Raw genomic sequence first — 18,538 nt, 5'->3', positions numbered from 1 at the left:
GCTGAGGTGGGAGGATGGATCATTTGAGCCTGGGAAGGTCAAGGCTGCAGTGAACCATGATTACACGGCTGCACTCCAGCCTGGGCAACAGAGTAAGACTGTCTCAAAAAAAAGAAAAAAAAAAATTAGCCAGACAAGGTGGTGCACACCTGTAGTCCCAGTTACTCAGGAGGCTGAGGTGGGAGGATCAAGGATCACTTGAGCCCGGGAGGTCGAGGCTGCAGTGAGCCATGATCAAACCACTGCACTCCAGCCTGAGTAACAGAGTGAGACCCTGTCTCAGAAAAAAAAAAAAAAAAAAGATGAAAGAAATAACATACAAAGATAAAACATATAAAAAGAATATAGACCTTCATTTTTGAGAAACATTAAAACGTACATTTGTTAAATAATGTTTGAAGACAAAGGATGAATAAAATATTTGTCATTTAAGACAAAATCAGAATAAATCAGCAAATAGTACTTAACTGTTAAATAACTTCAAAGCTACAGAATATAGATTTTCTTAGCACTGAAAGTATCACAAATGTAGCTGGGAATACAAGAGTAACTCCTGAAAGCTGCTGATCATTCAGGACAGGATCATGTGTTACAGTAAAGGTATCACAACTATCAAATCTATCTAAGATCCAAAGAGTTAAAAGAATGTTTAACATTCATTTGAACAACCAAAAATCCTCTTGACATAATGTTTCTACTTTACCTGAAGCCCATTTCATTAGAAGTCTAGACAAGTCCCATCTTGATAAAAGCTCAAAAGTGGAACACGCTGTCATGCCTCAGAGTACAATAGAAAGACTCATTCACCCTTCATTTTATCTTTCCCTTGACCCAACTAACTAGTTTGAGACAATTCATGTGCTCTCTCAACAATGTCTCAACAACTGGTACTACCTGCTCACAAAAGCAGTCCTCAGACACTGCTATTCTGAAGAACTTCTGAAGCTTAATTATAAGAAGAACATGAACTGCAATTTTTTTCCTTCCATGACCCTGGAACAGCAAGTATTTGATCCACCTCGTCTTTCACATTACAATAGGTTTCTGTCTGACTTTAGTGATTCTAAAACTGACTTTATCCATACCAATTCCAAAATGCAGGTTATTTTGAAGAGCATATTTTACAATATTTAGAGATTTATTCGATTTTCAGTTAAATACACATAATCAAGCACTCTTCAAGAAAGATGACATCTGCAACACAAAGGATACCAATTCAAAGGAAAACTAAGAAGGTCAACAGAGAGGAGGACATTCAGGCTCTATAATTAGCAGAAAAAAAATATACACATTTCTGCCAAAAAAGATCCAGAGTCGCCTGAGACTATGAACAATTCCCCTAGGGCTGAGAGACTTCTGGAAGCCTGCCACATCAAAGAACAATATGGACTAATGAATAGTCCTTCATAAAGTACAGGCTATTGGAAAAGTCCCAGAACAGATGAGGAGGGTCTGCTCTAGGGCAGGGTTAAGGGGACTGAAGAGGAGAAAACAGAATGGAGAAAACAGAAGAAAAGAAAATCTAAAAATAAACTTATCTAATTCATGTGTGTAAACAACTCAAGCAACTGCTGTAGGATGTACATTTATCTTCTATTTGTAGAAATATTTCATATTAATAACAGTGCCAAAAACCCTAACAACGTATCTCTCTAAAAGGGGCAGGAGAAATTGAATAAACAACTGAATAAGCCAAGACCACACATAACAAGGGTCCTACGTTTGTCTTTCAACCCCATTTCTGATCATCTGAACTCCTTTTAAAAATCATTTTGTGGCCAGACACAGTGGCTCATGCCTGTAATCCCAGCACTTTGGGAGGCCGAGGCAGGTGGATCACTAGGTCAAGAGATTGAGACCATCCTGGCCAACATGGTGAAACCCCGTTTCTACTAAAAATACAAAAATTAGCTGGGCGTGGTGGTGCACGTCTGTAGTCTAGCTACTCCACAGACTGAGGCAGGAGAATTGCTTGAACCAGGGAGGCGGAGGTTGTAGTGAGCCGAGATCGTGCCACTGCACTCCAGCCTGGCAACATAGCGAGACTCCATCTCCAAAAAAAAAAAAAAAAAAAAAATCATTCTTATCAGCCTGACCAACATGGTGAAACCCTGTCTCTACTAAAAATACAAAAATTAGCCGGGCATGGTGGCACATGCCTGTAATCCCCAACTACTCAGGAGGCTGAGGCATGAGAATTGCTTGAACCAGAGAGGCGGCAGCTGCAGTGAGCCGAGATTGCGCCACTGCACTCCAGCATGGGCAACAGAGCAAGACTCTGTATCCAAAAAAAAAAAATCATTTTGATTTTTTTCTTATTGACAGTATCACTGTTTTTGTAATTTTGTTTATGTTTGAAGGCTTTTTGTAAGATTCTAATACAATTATTTCTTCAAGAGAAAAAACATCAGAAGCCCTACTTGATACTGAAAGTGTCCCACCTTCCAATTACGATGCCAACCTAGAATGAGAATTCCCACATTATGTACTACACTGGAAACAGACCAAGACTTGACACTTAATAAATTTTATGAAGACATTCTCACTAAAGTGAAATACTAAGGAATTTATTTTAAATGGAACTAAACTGATTTTATAAAAATGCTAAAGCTCAAATGTTCAAATGGAATCTTAATGCTACAAAGTGCGCAGTGATAACGGAAGTCTCTCTTAGAATATGTGACTTTCCAAAGTCCTCATAATCTGACCTAATTGAGCTTTACTACTTTTAATGAGAAACATTAATACTATCCTTTAGGAGTTCCCTCACCAAGTCAAAGATAAAGTTTTATCTTCAGTGGTTTAATTCATTTCCATATCACCTCACCGAAGAGAGCTTTCTTAAATAAATACAAAGAATTTATGCTAAGAAGCCAGTGTGGTAATACCCAATTTGAATTCTAGACTATCAGAAGATGTGCAATTACATTTCAGAAAGGAAGGAGCCCTTCTATTTTAACTTGCATTGTATTCCTCCTAGCAGTCATGCATCGGAATGATGATGATGTTCAATCTAATTAGACACAGACTTACTACTTTCTCTCCTGCCTTTCCATATTGCTAATATTATAAATAGTATCTACTTTAAAAACTATAATAAGCTCATTGCATCTACCAAATTTAAAATGCTGGAAATCTATTTGTTGGGGCAAAACTGCTTCTAATCATTTGAAGAACTGGAAGAGATACTTTTACTGTTAATAAAAAGCCACCACAGGCCGAGGCAGGTGGATCACGAGGTCAGGAGATTGAGACCATCCTGGCTAACACGGTGAAACCCCGTCTCTACTAAAAATACAAAAAATTAGCCGGGCGTGGTGGTGGGCGCCTGTAGTCTCAGCTACTCAGGAGGCTGAGGCAGGAGAATGGCGTGAACCCGGAAGGCGGAGCTTGCAGTGAGGCGAGATCATGCCACTGCACTCCAGCCTGGGCGACAGAGCGAGACTCTGTCTCAAAAAAAAAAAAAAGCCACCACTGTTGACCAGTGTACTGCCCAATGGTAAAGAGCTCTGAGGTCAGACTGTCTCGTCAGAATCTTGGCTTCACCACTCACTAGCTCTATCAGTGACCTTGGGCAAATCACTTAAGCTTTCAGCCTCATTTTTTCATCTGTAAAATAAGGGTAATAATCTACCTCCCTTGCAGTTATTGTGACAAGTCAAGGAGATAATAAATGTAAAGCACTTGGAATAGTGCCAGCATTTAACACTTACAAAACGTTAGTTATTATTCTTACTATTTTTATTTTGTTTTACATTTAATGTAACTGCTCAAAAAAGTAACCAGAATAAACAGCTTCTTTGAAAGTCATGGCCAGGCACGGTGGCTCACAAGCCTGTAATCCTAGCACTTTGAGATGCCAAGGCAGGCGGATCACTTGAGATCACAAGTTCGAGACCAGCCTGGTCAACATGGTGAAACCCTGTCTCTACTAAAAATACTAAAATTAGCCGGGCTTGGTGGTGCGTGCCTGTAATCCCAGCTACTTGGGAGGCTGATGCAGGAGAATCACTTGAACTGGGAGGCGGAGGTTGCAGTGAGCTGAGATGGCACCAGTGTACTCCAGTCTGGATGACAGAGTGAGATTCCATCTCAAAAAAAAAAAAGTCATTAGTTAGGCCAGTCATGGGGCATAGTAGCTCACGTCTATAATCCCAGCATTTTGGGAGGCCAAGGCAGGCGGATCACTTGAGGCCAGGAGTTCGAGGCCAGCCTGGCCAACATTAATGAAACCCCATCTCTACTAAAACACAAAAATTAGCCCGGTGTGGTGGCACACACCTGTAATCCCAGCTACTCGGGAGGCTGAGGCACAAGAGTTGTTTGAACCTGGGATGCTGAGGTTGCAGGGAGCCAAGATCATGCCACTGCACTCCAGACTGGGTGACACAGTGACACTCTGTCTCAAAAAAAAGGCATTAGTTGACTAGATTGTAATTGAGATCACTCCATTTCTGAACTGTTTTCACTTATATCATAAATTTCCTCCCACAATTCAAGGCAAACCCCATGACTTCAAGCACATCAAGAACAATGATAATCTTTTCAAATATATTAGAAAAAGTCTTATATATAGGAAATTATAGTACAATCAATCTACATATGAATCCAAGTTCAGCAGCCAAAGGAAGAATCATCATAGGTCGACAATTAGCATATTATGATTTAGTATAAGAAACTCAAACTATTTTAAAATGGCTACTAGCCATTTTGGGTGCCTTTGACAAAAGATGTAGACCAGGAGTGTCCAATCTTTTGGCTTCCCTGGGCCACACTGGAAGAAGAATTGTCTAGGGCCACATATAAAATACACTAACAATAGCTAGTGAGCTTTAAAAAAAAAAAAAAAAAATTTAAAAACCACAAAAAAATGTTGTTGTTGTTGTTCTTGTTGTTGTTGTTGAAACGAAGTGTTGCTCTGTCGCCCAGGCTGGAGTGCAGTGGCTCAATCTCAGCTAACTGCAACCTCCGCCTCCCAGGTTCAAACAATTCTTGTGCCTCAGCCTCCTGAGTAGCTGGGATTATAGGCGTGTGCCACTACGCCGCAGGCCAAAAATCTCTTTATGTTTTAAGAAAGTTTACGAATTTGTGTTGGGCTGCATTCAAAGCCATTCAGGGCCGCATCTAGCCCATGGGCCGTGGGTTGGACAAGCTTGCTATAGACCCTAGCCATAGAAAAACATGTGGAGGCCAGGCACAGAGGCTCACGCCTATAATCCCAGCACTTTGGGAGGCTGAGGTGGGTGGATCACCTGAGGTCAGGAGTTCAAGACCAGCCTGGCCAACATGGTGAAACCCCGTCTCTACTGAAAATGCAAAAATTAGCCAGGCATGGTGGCGCACGCCTGTAATCCCAGCTACTAGGGAGGCTGAGGCAGAAGAGTCACTTGAACCTGGGAGACAGAGGTTGCAGTGGGCCATGATTGTGCCATTGTACTCCAGCCTGGGTGACAAGAGCGAAACTATGTCTCAAAAAAAAAAAAAAAAAGAAAAAGAAAAAGAAAAAAAAAGAAAAACATGGATACACACACATGACTTTACACTCTATTTCAGAGGATTTGTGGGATACCCACCCAAGTTCATTTGTGGATCCCGGGCTAAGAATTTCTATTAAATTTACTTAGCGAGTTTACATGGTTTTAAACTATTAAATCACTTTTAATTTCAAAGGGTAATATATTATGTTGTAATTTTCTCACATTTTTTAAGGAAAAATGCTATTTTATTTATTTATTTATTTTTTGAGATGGAGTTTCGCTTTTGTTGCCCAGGCTGGAATGCAATGGCGCAATCTCGGCTCACTGCAATCTCTGCCTCCCAAGTTCAAGCAATTCTCCTGCCTCAGCCTCCCCAGCAGCTGGGATTACAGGCATGCACCACCATGCCTGGCTACTTTTGTATTTTTTTAATAGAGACGAGGTTTCTCCATGTTGGTCAGGCTGGTCTTGAACTGCTGACCTCAGGTGATCCACCCACCTCGGCCTCCCAAAGTGCTGGGATTACAGGCATGAGCCACTGCACCCAGCTGGAAAAAAATGCTATTTTATTAAAGAATACAAACATGTTGCCAACTTTGTTTAAACTGATTTTTATTTATTTTTGTTTTTTAAGAATCAAATGATTACTTAATAGAATTAGTCTCCAAATTTCATCAAGTAAAAATTCTAGAAAACATTTCTCAGCTTTCCTCATTATAGCATGATGCTAACTAAACAATTTAAAGATCAGCATCATAAAAAGAGCAGTAACAATTGCCTGCTAAGCAATAAATTACTCTGCTCTCAATCCTAGACACTTTCAGACATGAATTTTCCTTTAGACTAAAAATACTTCTGTACAGATGCTGCCTGAAAAAAATATGATAAGGTTGGCAAGAAATGACGGGCAAGGTTAAAGCGAAGGATCAGAAGAGACTGTGGAAAATTTGTACTGACTCTTCCATCACAAGTAAAAGTATCCCCTGGATCACAAAATTATTGAAACATACTATTAAATTGCCTAAAGCTACCTGAATTAGTCCACGTACCTGTTCATTATAAAACCTTAACATACCTTAGGGTAGTGTACATATTTTTAAAAACAAAGATATCCAAATCCATCAAGAAATGGCTCTATAGTCCCTTAAGGAATTTCTTCACAGTATAAGCTTTTATAAAAAATATTTAATTAAGGCTGGGCACAGTGGCTCACGCCTGTAATCCCAGCATTTTGGGAGGCCAAGGCAGGTGGACCATGAGGTCAGGAGATTGAGGCCATCCTGGCCAACATGGTGAAACCCCGTCTCTACTAAAATACAAAAAATTGGCCAGGCATGGTGGCACGCTCCTGTAGTCCCAGCTACTCGGGAAGTTAAGGCAAGGGAATCACTTGAACCTGGGAGGCAGAGGCTGCAGTGAGCCAAGATCATGCCACTGTACTCCAGCCTGGTGACAGAGCAAGACTCCATCTCAAAAAAAACAAACAAAAAAAAAAAACAAAAAAATATATATACATATGTATTTAATTAAAAACAGAGGTCCCTGATTTGGCTGTGTCAGACATATGAATTAGGATTTAAGTGGCTTTTTGTATTTTCTTTTAAACAAATGTTATTAAGAAGAAAATTTCATAACTTTACTTCTTTCTTTATGCCCACATTCTGCCACAGAGAACTAGAGGTTGGTTACACAAACACAACAACCACCTAAGGATCAAATAAATGTGGCAGAAGACTAACAAAATAAAAATATAGTTAACAAATAAATGTTGGCCAGGCACAGTGGCTCATGCCTATAATCTCAGCACCTTGGGAGGCCGAGGCGGAAGGATGTCTTGAGCCCAGGAGATCGAGACCAGCCTGGGCAACATCGAGAAACCTCATCTTTACAAAAAGTACAAAAATTAGCCGGGTGTGGTGGTGTGCACCTGTAGTCCCAGCTGCTCGGGTGGCTGAGGTGAGAGGATCACTTGAACCCGGGAGGTGGAGGTTGCAGTGAGCCGAGGTGACACCACTGCACTCCAGCCTTTTAGATCAGCCCATGGAAAGGCAAACCACCTGGTCCTATCCAATTGGTAGGACCAGGTGGTTTGCCTTTCCATGGGCTGATCTGATCTAAAGCATTGAGGAAAACAGGTTCCATTTCAAGGGTTCATGGTATCCAAACAAGAGGAGCATAACTTTTCCTAACATGCATGTTTCAATTGTTTCTAAACTGTACTTAGCCCAGGCAACATGGCAAAACCCCATCTCTACAAAAAATTTAAAAACTTAGCTGGGCATGGTGGCATACACCTGTATTCCCAGTTACTTGGGAGGAACACTTGATCCCAAAAGGTCAAGGCTGCAGTAAACTATGAATAAAACCACCATTTCTTTCTTTCTTTTTTTTTTTTTTTTTTGTTTTTTTTTTTTTTGAGACAGAGTCTCGCTCTGTCACCCAGGCTGGAGTGCAGTGGCACGATCTCAGCTCACTGCAACGTCTGCCTCCCGGGTTTAAGGGATTCTCCTGCCTCAACCTCCCAAATAGCTGGGACTACAGGTGCCCCCCACCACGCCTGCCTAATTTTTTTGTATATTTAGTAGAGATGGGGTTTCACCATGTTGGCCAGGCTGGTCTCAAACTCAGGCAATTGGCCCACCTCAGCCTCCCAAAGTGCTGGGATTACAGGCATGAGCCACTGCGCCTGGCCAAAACCACCTTTTCTTTCTTCCTTTCTTTATCTTTGGGACAGGATCTCACTCTATCACCCAGGCTGGAGTACAATCAAGGCTCACTGCAGCCTCTACCTCCCATGCTCAAGTGATCCTCCCACCTCAGCCTCCCAAGTAGCTGGGACTACACATGTGCTTCACCAAGCCTGGCTAATTCTTTGATTTTTTTGTAGAGACAGGGGTCTTACTATGTTGCCCAGGCTAGTCTTGAACTCCTGGGCTCAAGTGATCCTCCCACCCTGGCCTCCCAAGGTGCTGGGATTACAGGCAGGAGCCACCCTGCCCAGCCAAAACCACCTTTCTATCAACAATGATTAATGTTTTATAACATGTATTAATAAAATTAACTGATATCAATATATCTGCTCACCCAAAAGACAGAGAATAAACCCCACAACTAGACATGAACTATAAATAACTTTCTGCTGCTCTACTTTGTGTTTAGTTTGGGAAGTAAATACTGTAGCTTTGAAACAAAGAAAAATCTTACTCAACCAAAAACTTAAAGTGGTAGCAGTAATGTAAGGAGAATTCTGCCATATATTTATAAATACTATAGAAATAACATAAGGCCCAAGAAATCAGAGTATTTTAAAAAAGATACTGTATGAGACAAAATAAACATTCACCTACAACACAGAGAAGTGGACAATAAAAAATGACTTTATATTGAAATGAGGGATTTAGGTGACGTATTAAAATAACTTCTTACATGCATAGATTATCAGCCAGGCATGGTGTCTCACGCCTGTAATCCCAACACTTTGGGAGACCAAAGCGGGTGGATCACTTGAAGTCAGGAGTTCGAGACTAGCCCGGCCAACATGGTAAAACCTGGTCTCTACTAAAAATACAAAAATTAGCTGGGCATGGTGGCATGTGCCTGTAATCCCAGCTACTAGGGAAGCTGAGGCAGAAGAATCACTTGAACCCGGGAGGCAGAGGTTGCAGTGAGCCGAGATTGTGCCACTGCACTCCAGCCTGGGCAACAAGAGCAAAACTCCATCTCAAAAAAAAAAAGCATAGATTATCACCATTAAAATAAGAAGTCTAGCTGGGCATGGTGGCTCACGCCTCTAATCCCAGCGCTTTGGGAGACCGAGGCGGGCGCATCACTTGAGGTCAGGAGCTTGAGACCAGCCTGGCCAAGATGGTGAAATCCTGTCTCTATTAAAAATACAAAAATTAGCCAGGTGTGGGGGCAGGTGCCTGTAATCCCAGCTACCTGGGAGGCTGAGTCAGGAGAATCGCTTAAACCTGGGAGGCAGAGGTTGCAGTGAGTCAAGACTGCGCCACTGCACTCCAGCCGAGGCGACAGAGCTAGATTCTGTCTCAAAAAAATAATAATAGTAAAATAAGAAGTCTGTAGATTCTTCTTTGAAAATAGTAATAAAGAGAAAAATATACGATGGCCTTTTCATAGATTTCTGAAATATATATGACCCTGCCTGGATGAAGGAAGATCAATATTATCCTTCCTGGTCCCTTCAGACACCAACCAATTAGCAATTAGAGCTTAAAAACAAACCACATGACTCTTCCATTAAATTCTTGGCCAACCAGTGAGGAAGTCCTCCACACAATGCAGTACAATATATACATTTTAAAATACAAAAGCCTGCTCTAAGGCAAAACATTCAATTTTATCAAACTTTATTCAGAACTTTTGTCCACATAAAACTTAAGTGAAACTGTAAAAGACAAAAGGACAGTAGTGAGAATGCACGAACATTACTCCTTCGCTTACCTGGTCTTTCTCATGGGGTAGAAGGCTGACAGGTGGGAGCGAGGATGGGAATGCACTGGGATACTGAGGTGCCCCTTTGCCATCTAAGCTCCCATAATTGACCCTGTACTGCGGTCCGTCTTTCAGTAACCTCCCATTATTCACAGCGCGTTTGGCCCCCAGTCGCAGCCGCTGCTGAAAGGCTGGGTTGTTGGTGGTGCTTGTGAGATCACTTTGACTTCTGAGATACTTCTCTATGTTCTTCAGGGAGGAGCCATTCGGCTCCTCAAGTCCTTCAATTGCTCTCCTTAAAAGTTTATTCCAATCCACATTGCGGAGATCATTACATGATCCTCTAGACCCCTTGGCTGACTTAGGAAAAGTGCCTGGTTTAACTGATGAAAAGCGCCCAGGGTTGTCTGGGTCCTTATAGGAGGCAAGGCCTTTGTTGGTGACTTTGAGAACTGAGCCATCCTGAACACTGAGTTCCAGCTGTTCAGAGACTGTCTTCTTATCCAACCCATGGGAAGTACTGACCGCATGGCAGATTCTCTCTTCAGAGGGTCTTTGCTTTTGCTTTTTTATTTTCTGTATAGCTTCAAGAATCCACTCTGTATAAAGTGGGTTTGCAAGTTTTACCATGGTTGACAAATGACTTCTTCAACACAAAAGTTACCCATAGAGGTTCTCTTTGTATTTAACAGAACTTGCACATTTGAAAGTCATTTACAATTCAACAAATGGACAGAGTATTCCAGACTGTATTAAGCAACATCTTACAAACATCCATCCTTAAGAGATTCAAAAGCAGACAAACAGGCAATGTTGATGGTTGTCTTATTTTACCAACAGGAAAGACTGCATTCGGGTGAAGAACATCTTTAACTGGGAAATCAAGACCTTAAAGGATAAAAAGAGGGGAAAGTCTCTTAATAATGAAGCTTACACAAATAAACTAAAAGATTCTTTAGCATGACTTTTTCAGACACAGAATGACCACAGAAGTAATGACAGGCAGGTATTACATAACACAGCCACAGTGACTATATTTTTCAACAAGAAATTGGGTCACAGTCTGAGAAGAAATTGTTTTTAGAATGTTTCACTTCTCTATATGAAGTCATTTATGAGGCATAATCACATCTAAATTATACATTTAATTATCTTTATTGAAATTAACAAAATTATATGAAAGTGGTTTGAGGTATATGTCTGCCATAAACATAAAATACACATCAAAGAATAAGTCTATGATATAAAAAATCTGATGAAAGTACATTAAGCTTATTTCAAAAAATCTTAAACTTAAAAAAAAGAGTAAATAATCCAGCTTTCAGCTAGGTATTGTATTTCCCAAGTCTCATACGTAAAAAAACTTCCCATCTAGCTACTTCTATGGAATCACATCCCCATCCCTTTAACAGAGGTCTATGATACCCTCTAACCCACAAGTTGGAAAATTGAAAATAATACAGTAACATAACCCTTCACCTTTAAGTAGTAGAGCATTCTAGTTATCTTAATACCCAGTTAGCTCATTAAACAGCTCAGTACAAAGAAGATATATACAAATCTGATTCCAGGTGGACAGTGGCATTTGTTCTGAGAGATGCTTGGTATATACAAAAACCACCCTAGATCTCCAATCTGGTATTGAGTACATCTACAAAGAGGCTACAAGGAGAAAGAGCCTTGGCCTGGGAATTGGGCCAAACCTGAGCTCTAATCTTGGTGTCCAATGATAACATCCACTTCTTAATTCTTTTTATAGTTTAAACTGTACAGAGTGTGCTCACATATAACTTGTCACTTAAACTGCAGAACTTTGTGGGTAAACTGAGGCTCGGGAGAAGATGGAATTCACCCAAGGGAAGAGTCAATAACAGATTTAAGGGTCGAACATCATTAATTTTTTTTATTAATTTTTTTTTTTTTTTTGAGACAGAGTCTAGCTCTGTCACCCAGGCTGGAGTGCAGTAGCGCAATCTCAGCTCACTGTAATCTCTGCCTTCTGGGTTCAAGCGATTCTCCTGCACAGCCTCCCAAGTGGCTGGGATTACAGGAATGTGCCACCACACCCAGCTAATTTTTGTATTTTTAGTAGAGATGGAGTTTTGCCATTTTGGCCAGGCTGGTCTCAAACTCCTGACCTCAGCCCACCTTGGCCTCTCAAAAGTGCTAGGATTATAGGTGTAAGCCACTGTGCCCAGCCAATTCTAAAATCCAACTAAGTCCATCACTGTTCTCACCTGAGCCACAACTGCCTGCTCTAGCTAGTTCTGCCTCTGCAAAGAGACCAACCTGGGTCTGAACCCCAGCCCTACCACAATGTCCAGTGGAGGAACCCCGGATAACTTAAGCTTCCATCACTTTACTTGTAGGCAATACTGGTATATCCCTTACAGGACTACTGAGAGGATTAAATAAACACATTATCTAATATTCAATATATAGTTATCACTTTCATCAAATGCAACATCTATATACTTAGAAATTTTTCTAACAAAATACAAAATTAAAGTTATCTCTGGTTATTTATTTAGACAGACTATACCTAAGAGGAGAAAATAATATCTTTCCTTAAAAACTTTAGCCAGACATACTGAAGAACATAGTATTTGCTCTCAGAGATCCTGGAATGTTGCTGAAAAACAGCTGGGTCATTGAACTATACTTGTTCAAACAGTACAGTTTTAAATGCCAACCCAAAATGCCACCTTAAAGGAGGCAGTTTAAACAAGATTGTCCCTGTGATCAGTAAGCTGTAAATTCACTCTACTCATTCTCCCCTCAGATTCAGAAACTTGGGGCTGAAGGTCATCCAGTCCAACCTCTAGTTATCCAATAAAAGATCCCTGCCCAATATCCCAAATAGATGGGCAATGAGTCTTTACATTTTTAAAATACTTCCAGTGATTGATAATTTGTCACTTTTTGAGGCAGCTCACCCCACTGTTGCACAGCTCTAGCTAAATTTCTTGCTCAGAGAAGCAAAAATCTGCCACCCCATAACTTCGACCCTATTCCTATTCCTAACTAGTCCTATTCCCTGGAAGGATCCCAAGACAATTCTTAGTATTTCTTCAATATGAGAGGCCTTCAAATGTCCAAAAACAAGTACCTTTTGAAAACCACTAACGACAAAACCCCATGCTACCTCCAGCCATAACTTAGACCACTCATATCCCAGTTTCTTAACCCTTCCACATATCACATTGTTTCAAAGCACCACCTTCTCTTGGTTGCTCACTAGTTTGGCTATTGGCCATCTTAAAATATGACAGTTCAGGCATTATCCAATTATAAATGCAACCCAAATTACAGGAACTTCCTCAATACCCCTGCCACACAAGTGGTCATGGTGAGCACGCAGTCCAACTAAAAATCCCAGATCTTTTTTCAAAAAGTGCTGTCAAGTTGAGTCTTTCCACCCCTTTCCTTCTGCAAATTGAAATGCTGCAATTTAACGTTTATTACCGTTCAATTTCATCTCGTTGATTTAAGCCTATCTTCCAACCTGCTAAAGATTGTTTTGAATCTTGATTCTGTCATCTATGTCATCTACAAATCTAATAAGTACTCACTTTTGTTTGATTATATAAACCCTTGACAAAAATGTTAGACTTGGAACACAGTGTGTTTAGGAATGAAATCACTGGCTTTCACAGTGCAACCACTTTCAGGATAGAACACAGAATCATTCTCTGTCAGTTAGTTTAGAACAGGAAATTGATCTTTCCAAAGTAAAATGGTTTCGGGCAAAATTTCATTAGAAGATATTTCACTGTATCCAAGTAATTATTTAATCTTTCATCATCTATTCAGGATGAATCGCAACTAATTTACTTTGATTGCACAAAATACAACTGCAGAAAGTAGAAGAGGTCACAGGAAAAGTGCCCAATATTGCCAAGTTGCTTTTAGGTGTTTTGTTACACAAGCAAACGAACGTACATTAAAACAAAATGCATAGCCAGGCGTGGTGGCTCACACCTGTAATCCCAGCACTTTGGGAGGCCAAGGCGGGTGGATCACCCAAGGTCAGGAGTTCAAGACCAGCCTGGCCAACATGGTGAAACCCCATCTCTACTAAAAATACAAAAAATTAGCCAAGCATGGTGGCATGCGCCTGTAATCCCAGCTACTCAGGAGGCTAAGGCAGGAGAATCGCTTGAACCCAGGAGGCAGAGGTTGCAGTGAGTCGAGATTGCGCCATTGTACTCCAGCCTCGGCAACAAGAGCGAAACTCCATCTCAAAAAAAAAAAAAAAAAATGTGTTTCATAACTAATAGATACCTAAAATATACCTTCATGACAAGCTTTTACCACAGTCATTTTTTTTCTGGGGGGGGGCACAGAGTCTTGCTCTTGTCGCCCAGGCTGGAGTGCAATGGCATGATCTCGGCTCACTGCAATCTCCACCGCCCAGGTTCAAGCAATTCTCCTGCCTCAGCCTCCCAAGTAGCTGGGATTACAGGTGCCCACCACCACGCCCAGCTAATTTTTTAATTTTTAGTAGAGACAGGGTTTTGCCATGTTGGCCAGGCTGGACTCAAACTCCTGATCTCGTGATCCGCCCACTTCGGCCTCCCAAAGTGCTGGGATTACAGGCGTGAGCCACCGCACCCAGCCCACAAATCTTTACCCACAATCATTTATATCCATAAAACAATTGTTTATATCCATTACCAACACATTTCAATAAGACTGTCATTTTATACCTTAAAAATGTAATAAAATAAGGGAAAGTACCAGAATTGGAACTTCAAACGTTTTAACAGTCCATGACAAAAATGGAGATTATCCAGGTCTTCAGGCAAATCTGCCAAAAGAAAAAAGGAAATGTTCATTTGGACATAAGGACATCCTTAAATTCAGCAACCATCCGTGTATCTCCACAACCATTCAAGACAAACAGCTCCAATGAGTTATTATACTACATTTGGTGATATAATAATTCTTTTAGACCACTGAAGGATTCTTATAAATATGAAACTTGAGACAGAAAATGAAGCCCCAAGGAACCAGCCAAGTGCCTATAGAAGTAAATTTCATCCCTAAGCCCAGACCTGCTCAAATTTTAAAAATCAGGTTTGTGATAGATTCCTAAGAAAAAATCTCATCATGGAAAAACAAAACAAAAACAAAAACCCACTACTACTCAAATAGCCAAACAGATATAACATTTATCAGAAAAAAAGACAGTCAAAAGTTGTTTTAAGGTCAGCATTCACATTCCTGGGCAGCATTCGCTGTTTGTCCCAAAGGCCACCAGGCACCTAGGTACTGAACGGACTACCCAGATATGACCAATAAGCTCACCTACAAGAAAAACGTACCAGTTTACATAATAGTAAATATGTATTGACACAAGTCACATTTTAGGACAGCAGTGATTATTTTTACTTGAAAAGCAAAAAATAAATTTAAAAGAACAATTGTGAATAACTGCATTTTGATCTTACGTAAAACAATCAAGCAACCTTGGATCCTCCTTCTCCCCTCCCCCAGCCACGACACACACCCCACTCCTCAATTTAATCTCAAAATTAGCTCTCATCTGACACCAACCAACAGAGTTAATTAGGCAGAAGCAGATGTAACTCAGCAGCTCTTTGCTATAAGCAGAATCACAGTGTTCAAAAAAAAAAAAAAAAATACACAGCTAGGAGAGGAACAAAATCAGAAGTCTCTTATCTGTAGCCAATTCTCAACTAAACACATGTATATTATCCACTTTGTATATTATCCACTGCAAATTTTTTAATCTTAGGCTGATTTGTTTCCAACATCCCACTGGCCCCACTGTAAATTCATATAAGCAAGAGAATAGATTGAAAACCAATTTCATTTTAGCCTAAGCAGTATCTAACTGGAAAGACAAATCCACAGGAAAAAAAATGCATAATTCATTCAAAAGCCAAATAGAAATGATTTTTTTTTTTCCTGATTTGGAATTATCCACACCATTTCTCTTTTTCAGAGCATGAGGATTTGCTTCACATGTAGATAGGACATTCTATCACAAGCGAAAACCCTAAAATCATTATTCTCTTTTCATTTTTTTTCTATAAAAACTTGAAGGTTGGACTAAAAGGCTATCAAAAAGGTAGCAAATCATCCTAAATTAATTCTGGGGATTTGTGCTACATCAAATTAAATTATTCTATTTTCTAAGGTTGTGAATCATTTTATTTTTAACTACAAAATATCAGTAAATTATATGGTTGTATCATACGGTCTTATAATATAACACTATTTACATCATTCATTACAAATATTCTAAACATATCTAGAGAAATGCTTAGTCCAGCACTGAGCTTTTAGCTTCACTGGTATTACATAAACATCAACACTATTCAGAAATATTCATGTCAGCATAAGAAGAGTCAAAATATCCTGGATCATAAGTATTATGCGAGGCCTCCTCTAAGCTTTTACTAAAGCTGTGTGTGTTGTTTCAAAATCAATGTCATAACACTTGAGTCATGAGATTATGGATGAGCCAAAAAACAGTGGTAGAAAAAAACAAAGATTAATAATAGTTTACACTTTTGTCATCCTGAGTTTTACTTGCTAACAGTTATTTTTAACTATTTTACTTTCATAAGTCCTGGCTTTTTCTTTCTTTTTTTTCCCCAAAGGGATCACTGTTGGAAAACCTGGATTTTTTCAAAGCCCATTGTGTAACTGAGTGAGCATCCACAAATCTAAGCAGTATCTTCCGAAACAGAACAGAACTGTTTAGGGGAAGGGACCTTGACTTATTTTTCTTCTATCAGCACCCAGCTCAGGTTATTGGCAGAGTTGCTCAAAATAGTGTCCTTGGTTAACAAATATCTGTTGTCTGACAACATGAAATGCCATCCATATGGTGATATTTCTTATCTTTCAAATCCCAGATGCATCTATTTCCTCTGAAATCAATGCTTCAGGCCCAAAACATGTGAACTGGGAGGTGAGGTTATAAATACTAATCAAAGAAAAACCAACAAATATTTAGCGAGCTGATGCTCCCTGCATGCAGCACTGTGGTAGGTACTATGGGGAATACAAAGCAAAGCTAGAGACAGAACATATAAGAAGCAATTAAGAAATAGCAAAGCACTGTTTGGCGGTTCCTCAAAAAGTTAAACACAGAATTACCATATGGTTCTGTAATTCCATTTCTAGGTATAGACTCAAAAGAATTGAGAACAGATACTCAAATAAGTACACATACACCCATGTTCATAACAAAACTATTCACAGTAGCCAAAAGGTGTAAACAGCCCAAATGTCCATCAACAGATGAACAGATAAACAAACTGTGGTATATCCATACACTAGAATACTATACAACTATAAAAAGCAATGAAGTTTCAATACATGCTACTACAATGTGGATGGACCTCAAACACGTTATGCTGTTAAAGAAGCCAGACACAAAAGGCCACACATCATATAATTTCATTCATATGAGACATCCAGAATAGATAAATCCATAGACAAAACACAGATTGGTGGAGTCTCAGGGACATATCTAGAGAAACTGCTTAATGGGTAAGGGGTTTTATTTGGGATCAATAAAAATGTTTTGGAACTTGATAGTGGCAGTGGTGACACAACACTGAATGTACTAAATGCCACTGATTTGTTCACTTTTTAATGGTTTTTTCATTTTATGTTATGTGAGTTTCACCTCAATAAATTGTTTTAAAAAAAAGAAATAACAAAGCACTAAACTATAATAATAATAATACCAACCATTTCCTGACACCTACTGTGGTCCAGGTACTTTACATAGATTATCAGTAAACTTTAAAACAACTCTGTAAGGTAGCATTGTTGTTTTTACAAAAGGAAAACAGGCTTGACTTAGCCAAGATCTCAGAGCCATTAAGTCATGAAGGATTTTAATTCAGATGCCAAAGCCCAAACTCTTTCTGTCTCTCCAGAGGTTTTCAAACTAGGCTCTTTAGATCTCTGTGACAAGGAGTTACTTCGGGTATTACCTTCAGGTACCCCTTGTGAGTTAAACTTTGGGCCATTGCAGCACCTTGAACCCAACAGTGCAGCTCCACTTTAACTGTTTTACATATATTTGTCTTCCCCATAAGATTCACTTTAAAGGAAGTGTTCCTCTGATTACAGAAGGAAGAAGTCTGGAAACAACTGTGACTATACTACCTTGCTGAAACCACGTGGAGGATGGATGAACATCTCTTGGATGGATGGGACTGAAACTGGACCTTGAAAGATAATGCTGAGCCTGGATAAGTGCCCCACCGTCCCTCTGCCCAAATTCAAATCCTTCATGGCCCAGTGCAAACAACAACTTCTCAAAAGCCCCAAACATCTTTGTCTAACAGGAAGCTTTTAGCTTTTTTACTGTTTTGACATTCATTTCCCACTTTGTATTATGCTTACTTGTGTATTAACCTTGTCACCCCTACTAGACTGTAAAATTCTTAAAAACAGGATTCATGCTTGATTCATCTTTGTATACCCTAAGATTTCCCAAGACCACAACTTGATCATAAGAGGGTTTCAATGCCTATTTGCTAAATAAATGTATCGGGGAATGAATGAAGGAAATCAAAGTGAAATAACAAAAGCTAAGAATGAGCTGTCAAACAAAA

General features: G+C 39.8%; 1 protein-coding gene across 15 annotated transcripts in view; it reads right to left on the bottom strand.

Annotated features, from left to right (window-relative positions):
• KAT6B (lysine acetyltransferase 6B) overlaps window positions 1–18,538 on the bottom strand; it is a 207,005-nt gene that overhangs the window by 179,230 nt on the left and 9,237 nt on the right. For 9 of the 15 annotated variants that reach the window (XM_063607772.1, XM_063607769.1, XM_014346493.5 and 6 more), the window contains exons 2-3: window positions 14,670–14,739; window positions 9,939–10,817 (exon numbers count right to left, since the gene is read on the bottom strand). In XM_063607772.1, coding sequence (XP_063463842.1) covers window positions 9,939–10,559 — 621 coding nt within the window. In that variant the 5' untranslated portion in view covers window positions 10,560–10,817; window positions 14,670–14,739. The remainder of the gene's footprint in view (window positions 1–9,938; window positions 10,818–14,669; window positions 14,740–18,538) is intronic. The other 6 variants (XM_034930890.4, XM_014346496.4, XM_063607770.1 and 3 more) reach the window with 1 other exon arrangement.

This window comes from Pan paniscus, chromosome 8 (genome assembly GCF_029289425.2).
Source record: "Pan paniscus chromosome 8, NHGRI_mPanPan1-v2.0_pri, whole genome shotgun sequence".
In the NCBI taxonomy this organism is placed as follows: Eukaryota; Metazoa; Chordata; class Mammalia; order Primates; family Hominidae; genus Pan; species Pan paniscus.
Note: the sequence above shows the minus strand (reverse complement) of the source record. Positions and strands in the feature narration are given on the sequence as shown.